The sequence below is a fragment of the Manduca sexta genome, chromosome 8, assembly GCF_014839805.1.
Source record: "Manduca sexta isolate Smith_Timp_Sample1 chromosome 8, JHU_Msex_v1.0, whole genome shotgun sequence".
Lineage (NCBI taxonomy): Eukaryota > Metazoa > Arthropoda > Insecta > Lepidoptera > Sphingidae > Manduca > Manduca sexta.
In genome coordinates this window covers 6,105,862-6,129,323 of record NC_051122.1, presented here as the reverse complement: position 1 = coordinate 6,129,323, position 23,462 = coordinate 6,105,862, and the positions used below count along the sequence as shown (strand labels likewise).

General features: G+C 34.4%; 1 protein-coding gene across 1 annotated transcript; it reads left to right on the top strand.

Moving 5' to 3' along the window:
- Positions 1-574: 574 nt before the first annotated feature.
- Positions 575-22,168, top strand: LOC115446485 (odorant receptor 33a-like). Its single transcript, XM_030173161.2, has 10 exons — positions 575-663; positions 5,499-5,744; positions 7,057-7,262; positions 7,533-7,648; positions 8,503-8,578; positions 10,187-10,331; positions 11,008-11,107; positions 11,829-11,942; positions 14,420-14,575; positions 22,115-22,168. Exons 1-10 carry the CDS (start codon positions 575-577, stop codon positions 22,166-22,168), a joined length of 1,302 nt encoding a protein of 433 aa, XP_030029021.2.
- Positions 22,169-23,462: the final 1,294 nt, after the last annotated feature.

Sequence of the window (23,462 nt, the reverse complement as noted above, 5' to 3'; positions counted from 1 at the left end):
AATAATGAAATAAAATATTACTATACTAATCTATAGTAATATCGATGAATGGTTGTGAATTTCTATGAAGTTATTTTTGAAGTTACAGAACTGATTCTAAAATATATTTGATAAGTAAAAAGTTACCTTATGTCCGAATGATTTAGACTATTTTTATGCTACTTGCACTATGGTCCAAGTCCATTAAAATTAATGGATTTCGACCACAGTGCAATTTATTGATTTTATACCTTCTATTGTTAACCCAAATTGCCTGCCCCCTAATGCAATGCTTGTGCGCTAGGTCTTCACACCGAATGCACGAGGGGAAATTTGCCACGACCCTAAACACACAATGCAATGTGTATACCTTTTGTAACTACACATTGAAGCCTATGGAGCTCGCGAACATTTACTGGCCTTCTACCCTCCGCCTATTCTAAGATTCCTTTTCCTTCCTCCATACTTCTCTTCCCTAGATACCCCCTCCCTTTTCTCCAGGGCCCTGCAGTCGCTAAACTGGGGAATTCTAGTATCCCGTACGCAAGTTTCCTCCGGTGTTAACTGCGCGGTCCAATTATAAAAAAAATGCAAAATGCCTCCTTCACTGCAGAGGCTTCATAGGCCTCTTACTGTTGTAGACAGCACGTGGCGTCTGCAAGCGTTATTACACTACTTCCTACCGTAGGTGTCCTGAATAGCCTCTAATCTGATGAGCTCCACTACGTCTTAGAGAGTGAACTTCACATAACTGTTGAAAGGCAAAGAAATTTCGTTTTATGAATCCCATAAAAAAATTACACTATAAGATATTGTTCTAGAGTCCAAGTGTATCGATATATCGCGATTTAAATTATAATATTATCTAACAATTTTATTCGAATAAAGACTGTCATGCTCTAGTATAAAACACCTTTTGATACATACTTAGTAACCATGGAGTGCTTGTTGCGGCGATAAATAGAATTACAAATTCCAAAGTTGTCTATGGACATTACACGTATTAAAAAAATAAAACATATTAAACGTATTAAATAAATAAAATAATGCTTTATTTATGACGTAGGCGAAGGCGAATAGTTGCACTTATAATAAATCAACGTACATGAGACTATTTACTTCTCCAATTAAGTTGCTTATATAACTATACTTTTCATATTGGATATTATAAAATAGATGAAAGAGTGCAAAGTAAACAAAGAAGCCAGCTCGGGCTAGAAGGAAAGAAGAAATAAAAATAAGGTATATAACATTAATGAAGATAAAGGGAAGAACGTGTTGCGATCCTCATTGGTGAGGACCGTAAAGGTCCTCACCTAGCTAACCTACCAGTCTTTCACTAGCTACCTAGAAGCTATAGGCAGTCGGTAAAGCTATTAATCCTTACAGATCTCAAAGCGTAAGAACTTTGTTATTCGAGCTATATAAAATAATAAACTCTAATACATTGCTATTTTGACCACATTTGAAAATATGTAGACAAAAATGTGCTTATGTGTACCACTGCTGCATGATTTGTGCTGCGCCATGAAGAGTTTAGTACTGGAAACATTAGCAATTGCTTCAGCGTTGCCTTACTAACATAAATAATACCATCGTTTATTAATCCAAATGAGTCTACGTTACTGGATTCATGATAATAAATAAAATGTACATGATATTATGTTGGAAGTCCTTGGTATCACAAATGATATAGACCTAAATGTCTATAATTTAGTTGTGCTTTTATTTAATACCAGTATTTAAGTATAATCTATAAAATTTCTGGTCCCGTCAATTAATACTAATTATAAGGAAATTGGCTCATTACTTTCAATCATAATGATTGTGAACAATTATTAGATTTAGAGTTCCTTAGTTTTACTAGTTAATAACAAATTACACAGATCATAAAATGTATTTCTTATTCAAGATTGTCCACATTTATTACTGCCAATTTGAAATTAGTTTTGAAACTAACATTAGGTACTTTGGGTCGCTAAAGTTTTTAAAGTAGGACTATAAAAGTGAAACTACTCCGATTACTACGATTTACGATGACCTATGAAAAGTTTTTTGTATAGTACATGATCATTTCATCATTTTACCGAGGTTATTTTGTAGTCAATCAACACTCCTGCTAGTGAACAGTATGCTAAAGGAATAATGGATAAATAGGCGATATAAAGCATAGGAATTAATGCGCCGTGTTCTAGACATAATAATAATATAATTTATATGTATGTTTTTTTTAAATGTACATATATGTAAAAATGTAAAAAAAAACCTTTAAAATAAAGAGAATTGACCAATACTAGCACTAATTTCCTATGAAAGTGGTGGCGCCCTACTTGTCAACTCATATTTTGTTCATTACATTTGTGTTATACCGGCATGGCAAGGTGACTGCAAGGATGAAGATAAAATTTCGATTGACGAGAGATCGTTAATTCTCGCCCGTCGACGTACGTCGTACAAGCATAGTAGTTTGTTTGAACCGGATATGCATAGGCTGAACAAGGCACGCGACACACATACCTGGGCCACTTTAGCACATTTTAAAACCTTGTGTACAATGTTGGCTATGCGGGCGGATACAAAATAATATACCTTACCAGGCTACCAAACACAACAACCCTTTCAAAAATAGCACAGCAATCTCTAACAACGTTTCTTTAAAACGGTATTCTAAAGCTCAGCAACACTACCTCAAGGACCTATATTCCGAATTAGGTCGTATATCCTATTGAATGGTATCAATTTACCAACTAAGATAATATTAATCCTACAAACCTCAATAAGTCCCGGTGGATGAACTCTGGATTATATTACATTGAATTTACTTATCTAGCGTATTAATGTTTACAAGGTTTTGCTCGCGGCTTCTCTACGTGAAAGTTTTCCGGGATAAATCCAGTTATATGTGTTACCGGAATAAAAGATGGCGTATGTCCTTCGCAAGGTCTAAAACTAACTCCTTAGGGGCCGTTCAAGTATTACGTAACGTAATTTGGAAGGGCGAGGGGCCTTGTAAAACGTTACGATGCGTTACAGGCGCGGGAGAGGAGGTTCGTACAACGCGTTATGTAACATTGGATGTTTTATTTCAAAACAAAAATAATGGTATTTATTATTCCGGTACTTTTAAATATATTTTACGAATTTTATCGCGGTTTTAATATTTTATTTTTCCCCCGACGTTTCGAAGACTTTGCAGCCTTCATGGTCACGGGGGGGACTCCGTTTCCGGTACTTTGTGAAAAAAAGTAATTTTAGATACATAACTTTTTGAGAGGGGGTGGAGGCGTACAGATGGGGTGTCGTGTCAAAAATCTTAAAAAAATGCCTTACGTAATACTTGAACGGCCCCTTATCAATTTGCATGGAAATTCGTTCAATAGTCTTTAAGTTAATCGCGTTCAGACAGACAGACGCGGCGGGAGACTTTATTTTGTAATATGTACCGAAGCATTCATAGGTTATTGTACCTTCGAACATTCGCAATAAATAACGTAAACAAGTGAAGTAATGTCTAGAATTTTAATTGTCCTAAATTATTTAATTTAGAAAACTTTGTGGTAACTTTTGTTTAATATAAGCCGTATTGTAAGTAATAAGATTTAAATAGCTGTAATAACTTGCGATAGCATCTAAATTAAGAATTAAGCATAACATACATTTAAACGTTAGTTTCATTGGACAGTTTATAACTAAGTAACTAAAAATTTACTTCACTTGATTATACTCGTAGTTCTAAATACATATCAATATCAGACCTTATACTTAAAATTAGTGTTAATAAATAAAAAAATCTGTTATAATATTATGCGAGCCGAGTCGCAGGCAACAATACTTTGTTTTTAATATTTAAAATTTTAGAGTCAAAAGTTTTGATAAATATTTTACGAGGGTTAAGTCTGTTAAATTAGATTTATTACGACTTAATGTATTATTTTCTCATATTTATAGAATCAGATACGTTGGTGAGGGGCCTTTAATTTAATATAATATGATTTATGATAAAAGATAGATTTTGTTTTAAAATGACGTTGTTTTAATTGAAGAGATAATGAAAACTGAAAATATTTTGCAACGTAATATTACGCAGCTTAGTTAACAATAAAGAATGATTTGAAAAAAGGATGATATGAGAATTTATCAGTGCCTCCAATTATTGAAAGAGCTTAAGAATTATCTCTGCATTTAAATAACTATCAACTCTCGTATTGATTTAGAGGCGACGTAGATTTTATCTTCTACATAATATGAAGCAATAAGCACGTATTGTAGGACGTCCAGCTGCACGAAGGCCCAACGAATTGAAAAAGTCAGCAGGTGCTGGTGCAGGTGGTGGTGATGCGGGCTGCACAAGACCTGTATGTTTGACGCTTACTTTCAAAGGCCTACGTGCAGCAGTTGACGGCGTTAGGGTGATTGATTGATATAGTATACTGCAAGTATTTAAGTTTATTCTTACATTTCATCTCTATACATAAAAAATTTAGGCGTACCTATATATAAAAATTAGAGTTGTCTAACCCCCATATTCATAGACTTTTTTATATAAGGACGGAGCATTGCTGTGATAACAAGTCTCTTTCTCAGCTTTGTTTATCTGACAGCCAACTAGATTCAAGTTGTATCTCAATATTAGCCAATCACAACGGCCCTATGTCTACGCACTGCGAAGGCTGCCATGCCGTCAGTACAAAGAAACAGACTTGTTATCACAGCAATGCTCCTTCCTTCGATAAAAAACGCCTATGTATAAGGGGGTAAGTGTACACTTACTGATAGTGATATGAACTGTGTTATATTAATTAATTTTAATATGAACATTACGAGTGCATCTAGATTAAATGTGCAGCACCACGAGTAATCTAGATAAATAATGAAAATACTTTACAAAATCATTATGAGATCATTTAAATTGTTCAGACAGGGGTAACCATTGGGAGCACTTTGTATCGAGTTAAGGAATGGAAAGATAATCTTCAAACAGTTTCTGTGAAATGTTGGGAATTGAATTGGATTTCTTTTGGAAGGTCGTTTCATCTTTAAGACCGATCAAAACTATATTATGACTTTTCGACGAATACCAATCGTTTCGTAATTATGTGACGAATCTAGGCCAAAATATATTTACATCAATGCCCTTAAATAAATATCTAATATTAAATATTAAAGGCATATCTATATATTCTAGTTTAGGTGGTAACTAGGTGAGGCGTTATTCAGTACATTAATTGTTAACTAAACATACTATTTTACTTCAAATATTATTAATAAATAAAAATAATAACCACCATTTATGAAGATAAAATAAGTGTTCTGGTTAAAGTTGCAGCTTATGAAATTAACTATACCTATGAAGTGATTAAAATTTTATTATAATAACTATTAGAACATATTCTTACACTTAATAGTTAAAACGTGTTTATATATCTTAGCATTCACACCATAAACAATACGGAACCCTCAATATGAAAAGAAATCACTTCTGCGTTTAAAAAATGGTATATAAAACACTTCATACTGAGTTTCATCGTCAAAATGTCTTCAGTCGACTTCACGCGACACATATCTTTACAAATTAAGTCGTTGAAATTATTCGGACTTTGGTTTTACATACCATATCCTATGAAATCTTGGAAATTCTGGTTGGGAGTACTTACTAGGGCCATACTTGGCATCATAATGTTCATAATACCCACGGGAGGGCAAATCGTGTATTTAATACGATTGGTTCTGTCAGGAAAGGTGGAAATCCAGGAAATTGCCGGAATGTAAGTGACGCTAACAAAGAAATGATTCCTTTTTTATTTCAGATCACATTTACGAATAATGGTTTATTTCTATAGTACGTTGTCCTTTTCCTTGTAGTTTAAGGCACTTTTGTGTTTCCGTATTTGTATTAAGTGTATTCAATGAACCGTATTTATTGATGAATACCGCGTAAATTGGCATAAAAACATTGAAATTAATTATATAACAAAAGAAATAGGTCTTAATATATCCCTGAATTAAGAAACGTTTAAACTCTGTTTCTCATGAACATAAAAATAGTTGATGTAATTATCGCATATTATTTATTTTACGTGAACATAAAATATTTCTGATTAAAAAAAGTACTAACATTGAATCTAGTGTCAATGACACCTTTGTAAGTCACTGATTCACAGAATATGAACGTCATCAGAAAATTACAGGCCTACATATTTCTAGGCTGCAATTATTAGCGCTATCAAAAAGGGAATTTGGAACAAACTCATCATAGAGAGTTCATCGGACTGAATGAAGTGTAATTGCGATAAAGCTGTTTTATTACTCCTTGTAAGGTAACGTTTACACGCGCGTTAACTGTAATGTAACATGAGAGGCTAGAATCCTTAAATCCGACGAGATTAATTTCAAGTCTTTATGTGCTTGGCAGGTTTTCTTCACTTTGAACGTCAAGTTTTTGTATAAAAATAATGTACAGTATTACTAATATAACAAAATATTTCAATTTAAACATAATGTTACAAAAATATGCCTTCATATTACATTAATTCTAAAATATCTTTCGAAAGATCGTACTCGAATATAATTTATCTTGTGTTATTAAAACATACATTAACCTAGAGATTTTATCTATTCGTATTAATAATATATGTAATTTCTTTAATTTAATTATAATATCTGTAATTTCTTTCGTGTACTGCTCTGAGGTCCCGGATTCGAACCCCGGGTCGAGCAAAGTGATATGGTTTTTTCCGCTTAATATCAGCCCGAAGTCTGAAATTTATATATGATATGCGATAGATCCACATCATGGGACGGAACACGCTTGGTGAAAAGTTAATGCCCTAGTTGCACCTCTGCCTACCCATTCGTTAATAAAAACACGATGTGTTTGATTGTTTTTATATCTTTTATATGTTTAACCAGTTACATATTCAGTTCAGTAATAAAGCATCAAAAGATGAACTTTAAATTTATTCAAACATAACCCCGAACATCCTTTATTATTTTATTGCACACAAGGCAAACTGATACCCTCTCGTATAATTCATTCATGAAATGTGACTGAAATTTAATATACTCTTCACCCCGCAGAATGAATTTAGTACTCACAGAAATGCTGGCCTCCTGCAGGCTTCTGGATTTATGCCTGCGCAGGGAATTATTTAGAGAACTGACGAATCAATTAAATAGCAAGGAATTTTGTTTTACAAACCGTAATGACATTTTGGAAAAAGCCGTGAACATCTCCCGATATCTGTTTTGGATTTTTTTGTTTAGCTGCAGTTGTGATGTTGCAGGTATTTGATTTTATATTATTTTTACCTTGGCGTAAATCAGCTTGTTTTTTTTCTATTGAATTTGCTTTTAGATCAAATTAGAACCATTACAATGATAATATAAATATGTATAATATTGTTGTCCGTTGAATAAGAAAACTTTAGTCAAAATTTTTCCATAAGGGTACCCAAAATATTTAAATATATAAAACTTGTAAAATATTCGCATTCCCATTGATGCTAGCAGACATAACATTTTTTACTGAATATAAAATTCACTTTGGTTTCCAGTTCATGTATTAGTCGTACCAGGACTACACAAATTCGAAACTTTGCCTTTAAAGATGGATCTTATATTCTTCGATGTTAATGAGGCGCCGTATTTTAAATACATTTGCGTTTATCAGGTAAAGTTACTATTCGCAAGTTAACTATGAATTGAAGTCAATTTAAATGTTACCAGCTTTTTCAGTTATTCCGTCTTGAATAGTACGTTACTGAGAGAATTAAATATTACATTTATGTTTAAAATGAGATGAATAGCTAATCTTGGTTTAAAAAAAATATTGAGAATAGCCTAGTGTTTTCAGATCTGAATTTGTGTTGGATTTTGTTAAAACTATCTCGTATCATTCATTAGTGCCGGATTTATCAATAGGCCGTACAGGACGCGGCATAGGGTCGGCATAGATTCGACCGGGAAACTGTTTTCTTTTCAATAAGCACCTGCATGCAGTATATGCAGAGTACAATATAATACAATAATAAATGGCCTGTGAAAATATAAATTCGCCGATCATATAATGGAATGTAAAAAATCCTCAAACAACGCTAGTTCCATCTCTAGCTTATACCCCTACCACCTTCCAGGAATATGTTTGTGATAATTGGTGTTGTAAAAGGAACATTTATTGATATTCAAAACATATTTCATTATGTTATTAAATATTAATATAAGTTTAGTTGTAAAAGTAGAGACACCTGTTTCAAAAGTTTCAACTAAATTTTATTTGTTATGACATATAAATAGCAAATGTAGATGACGGTACTCATTTTATTACCATTAATTTGTAAGTATAGATTAGAGCTTGTATTTGATCCGCTATTAACTCCGAATAGCATTAACTCCGAAATTGTGAAACAGGCCCTAATAATCCAAAATTATAATATCACTTACAATGCATGCACAATATACATATTTATATCTATATGGTTTATAATAATTATCTATATTATTGTGAGTATTAAATGTATATTACAGATTATCTACAAACCTACGATGGTGGTGACCTATATCGCGGTACAAACTCTACCCTGGGCTACTATGTGTTTCGTCAGTAAGTTTACTATCCTCTACAAGTCTGTAGCATTAAGTTTCTCACGTAAATACCTGCTTTTACCTCCGACCGATTGCAACAGTTCAAAGCATAGAGTTGACTATAGTCAAATTTAATCATCACTGAATGTTCCATAAAGAATTAATTTTCAAAAAATCGTTTTAGTCTAGGCAACATAAAGAACTCGTGTGTGAAATTTCATGCCTCTAGTGCCATAACTTGGAGCTGTGCATTGTGAGACCGTTAATGTAAAGACTTTTAAGTAAATGTGTCGAGTGTGCGTGGTTCACGATAGTCTAGCTGAGAATGGAACGGTCTGCTAAACATTGTTCACAGATTTAAAACCTAAGACTGACTTTTTCAAGTTAGATGTGTTTTGTATACAATTATCGTTCATATTAACGGTGAAGGCAAAACATCGCGAGGAAACCTAAAATACCTGAGAATTCTTCATAAGAATTTCGAAGGTATGTAAAATCTGCCAACCGGCATTAGGTCAGCGTGGTGGACTAAGGCCTAAAACCTTAGTAGTTGAAGAGGCCCATGCTCAGGATAGGAAGTATTTAATATAAGATTGATAAGTGGTTTCATTATAAATGTTTCAAGTAAATTTTCCATTCTACATAGTATTTTAAAAATGCAAAATGCGAAGTTTAGCAATTCTATTCGAATATTATTGTAGAAATTTTATGGCAGCCAATAGAACTCGAATTGGCCTGCCTACTCCCACTGCATTACAAACGACGGTTTAATATTCTACGCACGAAACGTCTCACGATTTTTGTCATTAGTGGCCATCCGACGTAGCTATCTCGGCTCATAAATATAAGAAAATATGCCCACTGTAATTAATTTGAGAGATAAAGCTGTTTTGTACGTACCATTACGCCTTTTTACAGGGGGCAGGCAAAGGTGTATCACACCATTTCGGTAACTATAGAAGGTGTTCTTTAATATGGGCGAATCTGGTACCATTTACTTTAAACGATTCTCCTTTCCTCAGCAGAGCCACGCGAACTGGTATGTGAAGCTACAGCTTAATGGTTAAAGCCTCATGGCCCGAATCCATAGGTTCGCCAACTCTTTTCTTTATCGTACCAGTAAGCTTTGTAATAGTTTGCCTGGGCGCCTATTCTCCCTTTCTATAATCTTGGGTTCTTCCGCCGTAGCGTGAAGAAGCGCCTTAGTAGACCGGCATGATTGAGTCGAATGGCATGAGATAACCAGCTGTTGCGATTCGATACTTTATCTGGATGGAATTGGTTCCATCAGTCATCAGGTGCAATCAGTCACGTTTCCGAGCTACGAATAAACAAAAAAAAAGGAATTGAATTCGAGATTTTTACACAATTATCCTGAGGCTGCTATTTATTACAAAATTATTTTATATGTAACTTTATATAAGAGTTTCGTGTTAAAACTGTGTTATTATCATGTTATATCAAAAGTTCGACCGTATCACATTCCATTTTAAATCGTTTACCGAGAACATCATTACGTTACGGAATTAATTGTATGTTAAATGCAAATCCCTCTCATTATAGACTCCAAGAAACACTCCATGAAAGGTAATAATACTCTTACTCCGAAGACTTATTTACTTTGCAGGCAGCCAATTGGACGTTTTAATTTATAACTTTGAAAATATGAAAGGACTCATTAAAGCCACTATGGCTGAAAGGCAGTGCGATGAAAATGAAGCTTTTAAGGAGGTATTCAGGGGATGCGTCCTTCATCATTGCTCTATTATGAGGTGACTTTGATTTAATTTTTATAGAAAACGATATTTTACTTCATACTTTTATTGAACTTTGTAGGTTGCCTTATAAAACAACGGTAGTTCATAAGTATTATTCTATTGGTAATATGCGATTTAATATTCTTTTAATTCGTTTATACTTCAAACTATATTTGAATTCTAAACCTCAAGGTAAGAAGTGCTGCTTTTGTTGGTAATAGGATATAATATTTTATATCTGCTTGGAAAGCGACCACCGTACACAAGATGTTAATACCCGCCATAGTAGCCCACGTAAGTGTGTCACGTTCCGATATCAGCCTGCGTATATCCGGTTCTAACAGGCCGGCATAATTGTATCGATGGCTGAGGGATAATCATCTCTCGTCAGTCAAAATTCTATTGGATCCTATTCCACTTACGATTTGGTGTAGTAGGGTCACTTTATAAAACAACTCCAAAAAGTATAAAAAAAAGTGCAGGTCCATCCAGCACTTTGAAAATTACTGGGCAGTGTTACTATTGATAAGCAACATTAGAGCTTGGTTTTTGTAGCTTGCTTAGGGTTTCATAGAGGATTTATCAGACTTGTCGACCAAGTATGTCTTCAAGATGGGACATTTGGGCAGACACTATAACTTTACGAAGGTGCTAACCTAACCTCAGATCAACTAATGCAAAGATTTTCTAGATTCCTGAAATTGCTTCAATCAACGTTTGGAGGGCAATTGACATCGAATCTATTTCTAAATGCCTGCATCATTTGTAGTACATCAGTACAAATATTTTCAGTAAGTATTTTTTTCTTATATCAAAAGTTTTCAAATTGGAACAATACGAACATAATTGGACATTTACACATATCGGTCCCCAAGAAACAACCAGCTGCTTTAAGATTACGACCCACATCAATCGTGAGCAGAAATCGCACCATATAAACCCACATCACTCCAATACAGAAGTCACTTAAACCGCTAAGATTACTGCGACACTTGACTGTCAATGTATGATTAAATTATTTTACTAATATAGTAATACTAACTCCATAGAATATAGTTTTAACTATGAAAGATCATTAAATAATCAGCTGCATCCTTATAATATATACCAACCCTTTACTCCACTACTATTGGTCACGGGCCTCAACTACTGAAACCAAACATCAAACACACTCACTTATGCGGATTTAAGACTTCACTGGCTGTCGAATATTATATCAATAATTTGTATCTAGTGGCAGTAAGAAGACGCCCTGTTTCCCTTCCTATATGTCGGACATCTTTCTTATTCCCCGTACATCTATCTTGCTCACTCACCGCTGCCGCTTGCCGCTTGGTAAAATATCGCGTTGCCGCTCGGGCGTCGACTCGTGGCATGCCCCATATTTCCCTAGACATTTGTTCTTGCCGCAGGCCGCTCGCCACGCCGCTTAAAGCGTCAATGTTGTAGCTAGACTCTTAATACAAGCGATGATTGACAAAGAATTATCTAAAACCGAATCAAATTTCACAGATCGAATCACCTTTGAAGAATATTACGGAAGTGGCTTGGGTGCTGGCATATCTATCAATATTCATCTGTATGCTCTTTATTGACTGCTATTTTGGGAACACTATTACAGTCAAGGTATTTTGCTTTAGAGTACTTATTGCATGTGCAAAAAAAATTTTTTTTCTTAGAATAATCGACACTTATACGAAGTACTTGTCTCTCTTTTGACGATATAAAATTACGATCCACCAAAAGGCTTCCACTATTAATCGGCAAAACAATTAAGTAAGCTCAATTAATACGCATCTTCGGTGAAACAATATCCATGTTCAGTTGAGTAAGCAATCAAATTAACAATGCCAATATCATGTTTAAATTGTGAATATCCGAAACCGATGAGCAAACTCGGCTTGAAATATTAGCTTCCTCAAATTAAGTGTAAATTTATCCGTTGTTTGAATATTATTTATTATAATGGATTTAGATTTATTTCAGGGGGTAAAGGGACCCAATAGTACATCGATGTAATAAACTGAGTAAAAAAAAACTGCACAGTATAGTTTTGCCATGCCAGGATACAAAAAATATCGTAAATTGGATTCCTTAGTATCATCTTAGTACGTCTAAAAGTAATTCTGTTTCAATGTTATGAATATGCCAACCGCCTTTTACCTACAGAACCATTCCCTTTGCTTGCTTTAGTTTAAATTACAAGGCGAAGTTACACAGCGTACTTTTTAATACAGGAAATGAAAAGCTGCCACGGTTTTATTAAAATGATAACGCACGCGAGGCAAGAGTGCCGAAAACTCGTTAAAATATATTTTTTGTGAACTTATATGATTTTTTGATCTCTCACTGGTTTAAATTAATATAATATAAATATGATTTAATTTCTCGAAAAATATTTCTGGATCGGACCCTGTATGCAATTATTAAATTGCTAGATATCAGTGACGTCAAAGTAAACAAAGTAACCATAGCGGATTTTCCGTTGGTATGGAATATAATAATATTATTAATGTGTTTATATTTTGTGCATTTGAAAATTAAAACGATACTGCGATGTTTTGGAAATAAAAAAAAAATATAATGGAAAATACGATTTTGGTGAAACTGCAACCGTTCATGAGAATAAACCAATTATTAAGCTCGAAATTAAAATTTAAGGTAAAAGTAATAAGATAGCTTCTAGTTTGTATCCTGATAAAATGAAATTGGTATTGCGACGCAACCTTTTGTTACAATAAAATCATCCGCTATACAGGGTGTGATTATTTATAAATTAGTAAAGCCATAAAAATATGACAGTAAAATTGACACAGGAAATTTACTGCATTTTTAAATGGTTAATTAATTACTTCCCCGGCTAGTCTGGTCTTTTCTCCCTCACTTTGGAAATTCATGGATTCTGATGATACCTCACCACCAGGCGGTCTCCAGCTTGTTTGCTTCTTTCCCCTATAAATATTTAAAAAGGAATGCTGAATAAGACTAAATAAATCTATATAAAAATAATAATATAATTTAATTTGTACTTGAGGATTACCCGTGCCATCACAAGTTGTATTGAGGTTTAAACACCCTCCAGGATAGCGTCGGCACACCGTGTTATAACAGGAAACCCATCGTAAATCACTTATTCTTAACGTATTTAACAGAAATAGCAGGGAATGTTTGTATCCTTACTTATACAGGCCTTTGGTTAACCGACATTTTTGGCCTAAATCTCACTGTAAAATAACATGACATTCGCTGTAAATAGTATTAATATATTGTTAAGATGAAAATATTCTTGTGAAGGCATTTGAGACATTTTTTGCTATAAAACACTGAGTGTTTCACACACTGAGGCAACTGCCTAGGTCTTCAGAGCAGTTGGTCCGTAGTATTATAATGTCCTTTGTAGTTGGGATAATATTTATAAAACTATATCTGTAGTCAGTAATAATTCTTTATTTTAATCAAAATCGTTTTAGTTCCTAACAATAACTCAGAGCCTTCACAGATGGCGTATTTCGTAAGCGCTGACAACGCGCTTCAATCTATAAATAAGACATAGTTCATTATTTTTGTATACTTTTATATAAAAACATGTGCACCCTGTAAACACGCTTCATTGCGCGTATAATGTACGCTATCTGCACAGGCACCAATGATTTAAAGAGAGACAATTAATATAGTACCAGTATAAAAAATAAGCGGCGATAGCCTAGTTGGGTGTGGAACGGACTGCCGAGACGAATGTTCGCAGGTTCAAATCCCAAGGGCACACACCTCTGGCTTTTCTAAAAAATCATGTGGGTATTCTTTGTGAATTTATCGTTCGCTTTAACGGTGAAGGAAAACATCGTGAGGAAACCTACACATCTGAGAAGTTTTCTATAGGAATTTCGAAGGTGTGTGAAGTCTACCAATCCGCACTAGGGCAGCGTGGTGGACTAAGGGCCTAATCCCTCTCAGTAGTAGAGGAGGCCCGTGCTCAGCAGTGGGCAAGTACTTATATAATACAGGGCTGATATTATATATAAAAAATAAAATTTTGTGAGGTGAAAAATACACAAAATTATCCATAACTCAATAATAAAGTAATACTTTCTTAAATATTTCAGTGCGCGCACGTGCCAACAGCAGTAATATCTTGTCCATGGCTGAAATTACCAAAAGAACTAAAACGGAACGTAGTTATATTCATAGCGAGGGCGCAGCAGCCAGTAATTATAACGGCAGCCATGCTCGTGCCAGTATCACTGGAAACATTCACAAAGGTAAACTTAGCGATTTTATTCTCAGAAATGTTTTTACGTTCCATTTCATACACTATATCTTTTTATAAGTTTTGTCTTAGTTCGTATAAGGTTTTTTTCTAATTATGTGCTGTAATTTATAAGCCTAAATTAGCTATGTTGTAGATATTTGTTGTTGTTTTTAAGTGGCTAAGGGTCCATATAACCCGATTTCTGCCGCCTTCTCTTTATGTACAGTTTATGTTACAATCTAATTATCATCAGTAGAATTTGCAAACTACATTTATACATATAAGTACATACATTATTATGTACTCATGTTCATGTTGTTCATGTTGTGTCAGGTTCCCTTTTGGAACATTTTACCTTTTGCACTGTTGTTTGCTTACATTTAGTAGTCAAGAGTAGTTTGTATGTGTGTAGCTATACATATGACCTTAGTCCTTACCTATTTGTAAACTATTGTAAGAATTATTTTATGAACCCTGAGCGGGTTCACACGTGTGGGAATTGAAATTTGATTATTTTGCAAGTAAATAATTGAACTGTTCTAAAATAAATATAATAACTATTTTTTTTAATATTATACACTGTACCTACTAAAGTAGGTTTATTATATCTTTGAACTGATTTTGAACAAAGTGACACTTGAGTTTCTTGCTAGTTATTCTCTGGTGGAAACTACTTTCCAAACTGGCGCCAAATTAAATTTTCACTGAATCCAAATAATTAACATTATATCGATAGTACACTTGTTCATTGCTTTTCAAAATATCTATAAATTTAACTAGTAGCGTGAGTATGCCGTAAAAGTCCGTGGCAAATAAATCGAATGGGACCCGTCCTAATATGAACAAATTTGTTGCGCGTTTACAGTTGCGCGTTTAATTGGTGTGAGTTTTAGGACGGAAGCAAAAAAATGCTGGTGACCTAAAAATACCTAAACCAAGGCGCCATGCGAGGCCCCTCGTACAACCCCGAGCACCCCCGCCCCCCCCGCCCCCCCGCCCCCCGAGCGCGACGCCCGACATAAAAAATAATCCATTTTACAAAATTTTGAGGACCTTTGAAACTAAGGACCTGAGGCATTTTGCTTGTCATAGCATCTTGTAGTTACACCACGGATTTAATATCCGTGAATATTACATGCGTACGTACGTATCAAAAATTACGTGCCTGAAAAGTCATAAAAAGTTACTTCACTAGTCTGACTTTAAAAACTTTTTGCAGATTTTTATCCAAATCCTTAATATTCGAGCACAATATTCTCGTATTTCAACATACAAGTTTATTTCCTCCGTCTCACTGTAATGAAACTGTTGTGAACAGTTAATGAATCCCGTGTTTCTATGACGGGATATTTAACCGATTTTATGCAATAAAGATTTTGGATGTTATTTGTTTGAACTTTCACTTGCGAATAAACCATAAAAATCCGTGATCTAGTTAATTAGGCAATTTATTTGGTTTTGAATTAACTTGCAAAGGTTATAAAAAATAAAAGTGCTTTGACCAATTAGAAAATTTTGTTTTAATACCATGCTTTATAAGTTACGTTTCGGGAAACTGTGATACGTGTAGTTATTACCATAGAAATTATGGATAATAAAGTAGTATCTTTGTTACCTCCAGATTTATAATTAAATGTTTTATTGATTTCATTAAAGGTATATAGCAACATTACCAAGTTTTAAAGACAGCCAATCATTGACGTATATTCTATAGACACGAACGTCCATATAAACTATTTGTTTAAAATTTGAACTAAAAATGGCAACTAAAACGTCACCATCAATATCTTATTTATTTACTTGAACAACAAATAATTTTACTTATTTGAGTAATATTTTTTATTCGAATCTAGGTTAACACTTAGACTCGAGTTCTTATATCATGAGCGTCACTCCGTACAGAACCACAAGTTGTCAATATTGACCATACTAAAGTCAGTTTAAATGGATTGCAGTTCAATTCAGTTAAACACAGTGAATGTTCGGAACGCCAAATCTAGTACGTAGTACATAATATATATGTCGATGCAGCCAATGTGTTTTTTTTATAAATCAAAAACATCAAGAATTATAGTAAAATGTTATATCTAGCAAACGCATATCCTTGGAAATATTTTGTTCACTTCACCATACATGTAATTACAAAACATATTGTGCAATTTGGTTGTTAATTGCTCAGCGTATTATCTTGTTACATAAACTGCTATTAATGTATTAGTACAATTACAGGGCCCGTAGCCTAGTTGTGGTTGCAACTCGTATGCTGTGCGGTTAAGCTGCATTTAGTATGGCTTCCTGTTAGCCAACGTTAACAGCAAAAAGTCAAGACAACAATGAAAGTTCTTGTTAGTGTTAAAGCTAATAAATAAATATTCTAGATGGATATCTGAATTAGTACCACTAAATGCAAATAATATAAGAATATATATTCAATACGAATACGACAAAGTGACAATACTGCACCTAATGGTAAGTGGAATGGGGTCCAATAGAATGTCGACGAGTGATTACCCCTCGGCAGTCGACACAATTATGCCGGCCTGTAGGAACCGCATATACACAGGTAGATCCCGGAACGCAATATACATACGTGGGCCACTATGGCGGATTTTAACACCTACCTACTTACGGTGGTCGCTATCCGAGCGGATATAAAATATATCCTACTACCATCAAATGTTATGTTTAAAACTTGTTAGATATAATACAGCTTGAGACGTATACGAAGTCATGTTCAAATTGTTAAGAAAATACAAATAAACAACATGAGTGTATCAGTTACTCTTCAAATAGGGGACCGGCCTGTGTTCGATTTTGTACATTATTCTATATGTAATGATTGATAATACGATAAAGAAACCCTCCTGCGAAAACTGCATTAAAATTGGTTAAAAAATGATCCAGTAATTCATATTTCAAATATAACTATGTGCCGAAGTGGGCGCGAAGTAGGGATATCGCTTCATCTCTATCTTTCGCACGCGTCACAATGCCCGATGACGTCACACGTGGGTATTGCGCCTCTTTTCTGTTTCTTGTTACTTACCCCTTCTACCGAAATTAAAAGACTTATAACTTGTTGATTTTTTACCGGATTTAAATAATTCTTTCTGTGTTATAATTTATATGACGTAAATATTTGATAATAATAAAGAACAAAAATGAGTCCGGTCCCCTATTCATCAGAACCTTTGCAGATGTTACAGAAAATAAATACAATTTTCCAAACAACACCGCTACTGTTCCAAAATTAGGTTTTTAAATCGCAGCGCACCGGATAGCTTAATCGGGATTCATAGTATTTCGTCTTGCATAAAATTTTGTGTCGCAATATATAATGTTTAAATATAACCGTGAAACGAGAGTGATATTCATACTTTGCAGATTAATTGTTATTCGTGGCGAGATTTTACGCCGTAAATAAAACTACATGCAGCGCTTTGAAACAAAGTCGACAGATTAAAAGTGAGTTCTCGGGAAACAAAAGGTCGAAATAGGATTAAATTCGTTGCGGATTCAGAACGGCATCGTTGAGTTTCGCCAGGACTTTTAGAGTTATTACGCGAAATGAGTATGTAGGTTGCTTGTTAGTGTGTACTTAATTTCCTTCAGAAGGCTAAATCCAACATGTTGCGACCTGTGATATGGGTATACGCTCGTAAAGCCCCGGACTTAATTTAATAAAATGTTATTTTACAGCACATTTATCACTTCTGTACGCTAACATGGGATCATTTCCAAATATATTATGCGTTGTATTTTTGTTGTTATTGCCATCACCATAAATCGTTGTAGATTTAACATACGCAATAATCAACAATTTTATTTACTATAGCAATGGCTTTCACTTCAAAACCACTACTATAACAATGTGTTTGCATTAGATTGCACGAAGCTAAATATGGCAGTTACCCCAACAGGCTGGCAAGTAATTCTCACAAAGGGCTATACCCTGGATCCCGTTTCAACCTAGACTCAAGTGCAAATATTTGAGCACACGTACTTAGAACAGTAAATTTAATATATGCCAAGGATTAAACACCATCTCAACTGGAAAACACTTATACAAGTTGTCATCAAACTTCGAACAAACAAAGCGGTATCGCGTGAGCATAAGTTTATGAACTTACTAGCTTTGGTCTGCGGCTGTGCCCACGTGAAAGTGAACGTAAACTTTATAATCGTCCATTTTACTCTGACCTCGCTTATATATATCAATGAGTATTATAGAGAGATCATAATATATGTTTTTAGATAACGCATACGTTTTTCGACATTAATCCATATACTATTAATTTTATTTTGATAGAAAATTTCATTAAAATCGGTCAGCGGTTTCATTACAAAATTGTAACAGCCAACGTTACTAAAGAATTTGTAATATTAGTTGGATATTAAAGTCAGAGTACAATTGTATAGATCCATTCTTTGAATCACATCGACAAATCGTGTTTGCTAGATTCTAGAAGTTAATTGTTCTCGGAACGCGATCCGCGTTGACAGCACATTTCCTTTGTGCAGTTAAAGTGAACCTTAAACTTTAATTATTTTATAAAACCAGGAATTAATGTTAAGACGAGTACAATTAAACATAACCGCTTAGTAAGGAAGGGTTATTTTTAAACAACATGCAGACACAATTTTTTTTCCGCTTGTATTCCGTCTTATGATATGATAGTGAGCAAGCCTATCGCCATATCAGGCACAAATTTTAGACTCAGTATCAACTGGACAGAAATATGTAATATAGCTCTGCCCGACCTGGAATTCAAACCCAAAATTTCACAGCTCTCGTCGTACCGCATGCAATACAGTTACGCCACCTAGGTAATCGTTTCATTTGACTGGCATTTTGAAATAAATTATAATCATACTATAATGTCAATGACAGCGATTACCTACACAGTTTTTTGCTCGAAGATCCACTCACGTGCTGTCCTCTGAATGCATAAAAGGCTCCGGAACACTTTTCCAAAATAATTATTGGTCTATTATATTATTCTATACCTCAATCTCCAATGCATCCAAATGTCTGCGTTTTATATCGACTTCTAAATATAGACACCTAGACTATAGATATTTCTTATTTTTATTCGGTACCGCAGTGTCCCTTCTCCACCTTATGGTAAGCGGAGTGGAGTCCGGATACAGTCAACTAAAACTTTTTTTATTACTGTGAATGACGAGATAAGCTTGCCTTTCACCTGATGGCAAGCGATACGACCGCCCATAAACAGTAGATCACCATCCAATACCTTGAAATACAAAGTATTGCTTGGTATTCCACTGCGCTCGCCATCCTGAGACGTGAGATGTTAAGTCTCATTATGTCCAGTAGTTACTAGTTACACTGGCTACAATGTCCTTTAAACCGGAACACAACAGTGACTACACACTGCTGCTTGGCGGCAGAAATAGACATTGCGATGGTACCTACCCAGGCGAAGTCTGACATATGAGAGGCCTACCACCAGTAGATATCTTCATCAACTTTCGCATTTATACCTAATAGTAATAGGATTTTCCAACGGAGGCCATCTATATTAATGCGTCCCGTTTCCATTCAGTGTTAATTTAAACAACAACCAAATTAACACACTGACAATCAACACTATTTGTTACCTAAAATAGCACATTAATCTGCGTCTGTTTTACTATTTGCTCACTAGAATCGTCGAGTTGATTGTGTTTAACGCCTGTTTCACAAGTTTTAAGTAAATTTTATTTGACAGTTGACGAATTAACTACTAGCCAGTGTAACTACTGGATATAATTAACATCTCATGTGTCAGGATACCGAGCGCAGTGGAATACCAAACAATACTTTGTAATTCAAGGTGTTGGATGGAGTTTCTACTCTTTATGCTATAGCTTTACGTCCGCCTCATTCTGTGTAAATATAAATAGACTACTTATTTATGGGACCAACCAGTTTTTTTAATAGCCTCAGAGGTGAAATAAATTAGCCGTTGGACCAGACTTGGCCCGGTAGTTTAATCTTTGTCAATTAAGTTGCAGCATAATGCACCGTCCGTAAACTGCGCTCTCAACGTTCCCCACAAAAGTCCATTTAGCGAGATATATTTTGTCTTTTAATATTTCTTGAACATTTTTAAACTATGTTTCCAGACTATAAAAGATATTCTATGTCACGTCGTTGGTATAGTAGTAGCGTTGGGTTGTGGGCTCAAATTCTGAATACGGATACCAGAAGGGGATTTAAAAAATGTGTTTGCTTTCCTCTCGGCTTAAATTGTCGGTGGAATGTAAATGTACTAATAAGCCTCTGCTTACGCCATTAGAGACGATAATGTGAACTTGCTTAAATAGATAGAAAGGACGTATAATAAACGTATATAACTTAAACACTAAATAAATATTAAGAACCCTTCTTAAGTAGGCCACCTGTATTCTTTTTTTTTAGTTTAATTGAATAATGTAATGTTGCATACACTAATAGGCGATTTGCATGGAATGTAAGACTGATTCAACAACACCTGTACAGGGTATAGTGATTTAAAAAAAGAAACGAGCTTTCGGTTCGCCTAATGGTAAGCAGCATTCGCCGCCCATAGACTTTGCAATGTCAAAGGCATAGTCAAATCGTTGCCTATCAGGAGGTCCGCACTCTTTAAGCATCTTTTAAAGGACAAGTCGTAGTGCTCAGGACACACCGATACTAATAAGCCAATGTCGCATTTAAAAAAAAACAACATACTACAGATGTCGGCACGCACAGAAATACAACTTGGCGGAGACGCCACAAGGGACTACATGACGTTAATTAGCCAACCGCTGCGCTAATTAACCAATCATAAGGCCCATTTTCATTCGTCGTAAGACTCCGCAATCAGGGAGAATGTCTAGCTACGCATAGTTACATGCGGAAATCATTTTCATTAGTTGATGGGACCCAAATGTTGGATACAGGAGATATTTATTTACACATACCTAAGGGCGTGCATGCATTTGCCATTTAAATAAGTCGTTATTCCGTGTTCGGGAACATATCGCATGCGGTATAATGATCAGTGAAAATACGCCCTATTATAGCACTGAAATAACACACTGCAATAACAGTATGATTTGAGAGTTTGTTTCCTATTGTTATTAATGTATTACTCATTGGCGATCCAATAAAATAAATAAATAAAAAATCATTTTGTTTAGCTCGTCACTTACGAGTACTATGTACTCTCGACGTTAATCCTACTAATAATATAAATGCGAAAGTTTGAGAGGATGGATGTGTGTATGTATGTTTGTTCCTCTTTCACGAAAAAACTACTGAACAGATTTGGATGAAACTTTACAGTAACATTGGTTATACATCTGAATAACACATAGGCTACAATTTATAATGATTTTGTTGATAGACAGTATAGTACAGTATAGCGACTTCCGAGAACATGCTATAAAATTAGTTGATATAAACTAAAACACTTGCGTCGATGGTTAAAACAGTATTCATCATGGACGTAGCTTGTAATTACTTGTATTACTTTAGTTAATTAGTACTTGAATAATGTTGCCCACATTTTTGTTTCAGGTAATGAACTGGACGTACAAAGCCTTCGCTGTGATGAATCAAATGAAAAATTAATTTTAGTATTTATGTAAAGATTTAAGAAGTCTACTTAACTCTGAAATGTGTAAAATTTTGATTGGAAATAAATACATTTAACGCCACATTGTCGCCTTAATGTAATACCTATTTGATTAAAATTATCTACGAAGCTAGATTCTATTCTACGAAGCTGATAAGATTTTATAAATAATATTTAATATAAGATTTACTTATTGAATAAACGTAAAATATTCTTCTGGATTTGTAACATAAAATAAAGTCTCCACTTTATTCCGCGAAAATATAAAGCGGCACTTTTATCCCGGAAAACAATTTAATGCTGGTAAAGCCGCGAGCAAAAGCTAGTCGCCAATAAAACATACACCTAAAAGCTAGCTCAATTCGCACTATTCCTAGATCGATTCCCTACAGACTAGAATGTTTTATCTTGAAGCGATGAATTAACCATTAATGAGATGGAACTGGGGCGCCAGCTGATTTTGCATCAACGTTAGTAGTAAAGAATGGTCTTCATTTTATGGATTTATCGAGTATTAATTACGTATTAGTTTGGGTATCAATGTTGTCGGAAACAAGCTTCTTACAAGACTTTATTCATTGTAAGGAGACGAAGCTGTCAACTGAATCGTGTTATTTATATTGTGACTAGAAAAATAAAAAAACTTTCCCAGGTTGTGGCAAAATATGAAACTAATTACTTATACTGACAGTTCGCTTGAGAATAAAATAGCGGCGTACCCAAAGTCTATTTTATATTACAAAACTATCTTAATTTGAAAAAGGTTTGATGTAAATTTTGTGCCTTTATCGGTAAGTAAATTACTTTAAAATTTAAATAACTACATGAAATATTTTATCCAAATCCGTATTATTACAAGATGATTCAACATACATAATTAAATATTCAAAATCATGTATATAATATCTCTTTATATAAATTTGAAGTAGATTGGTACAGATTTTTATCTCTAACTAGCAGATTTAGTTATATCAAATCACTTAGGTGAAATAAAATATGTTGCGCCTTCTTATAACCCGGTAAACAACTTTTATGCTCAAGCAAAAACTTTACCGCCGCATACCCTTGAAACTTGTTACGCAATGTATAAAATATTTTTTATTGCGCCTCCTTTGATGAAATTTGCCTGATGTACAATTTGTCACATATTGTCCTTGTGAGTTCCAACTCTCAAGGTGTCTACCTAGTTCAAAAGTGTGTATGTGTGTTTGAACGCGCTCATCTCAGGAGCTACTGATTCGAATTGAAATTTTTTTTTAGTGTCGGATAGCCCATTTAGCGAGGAAGACT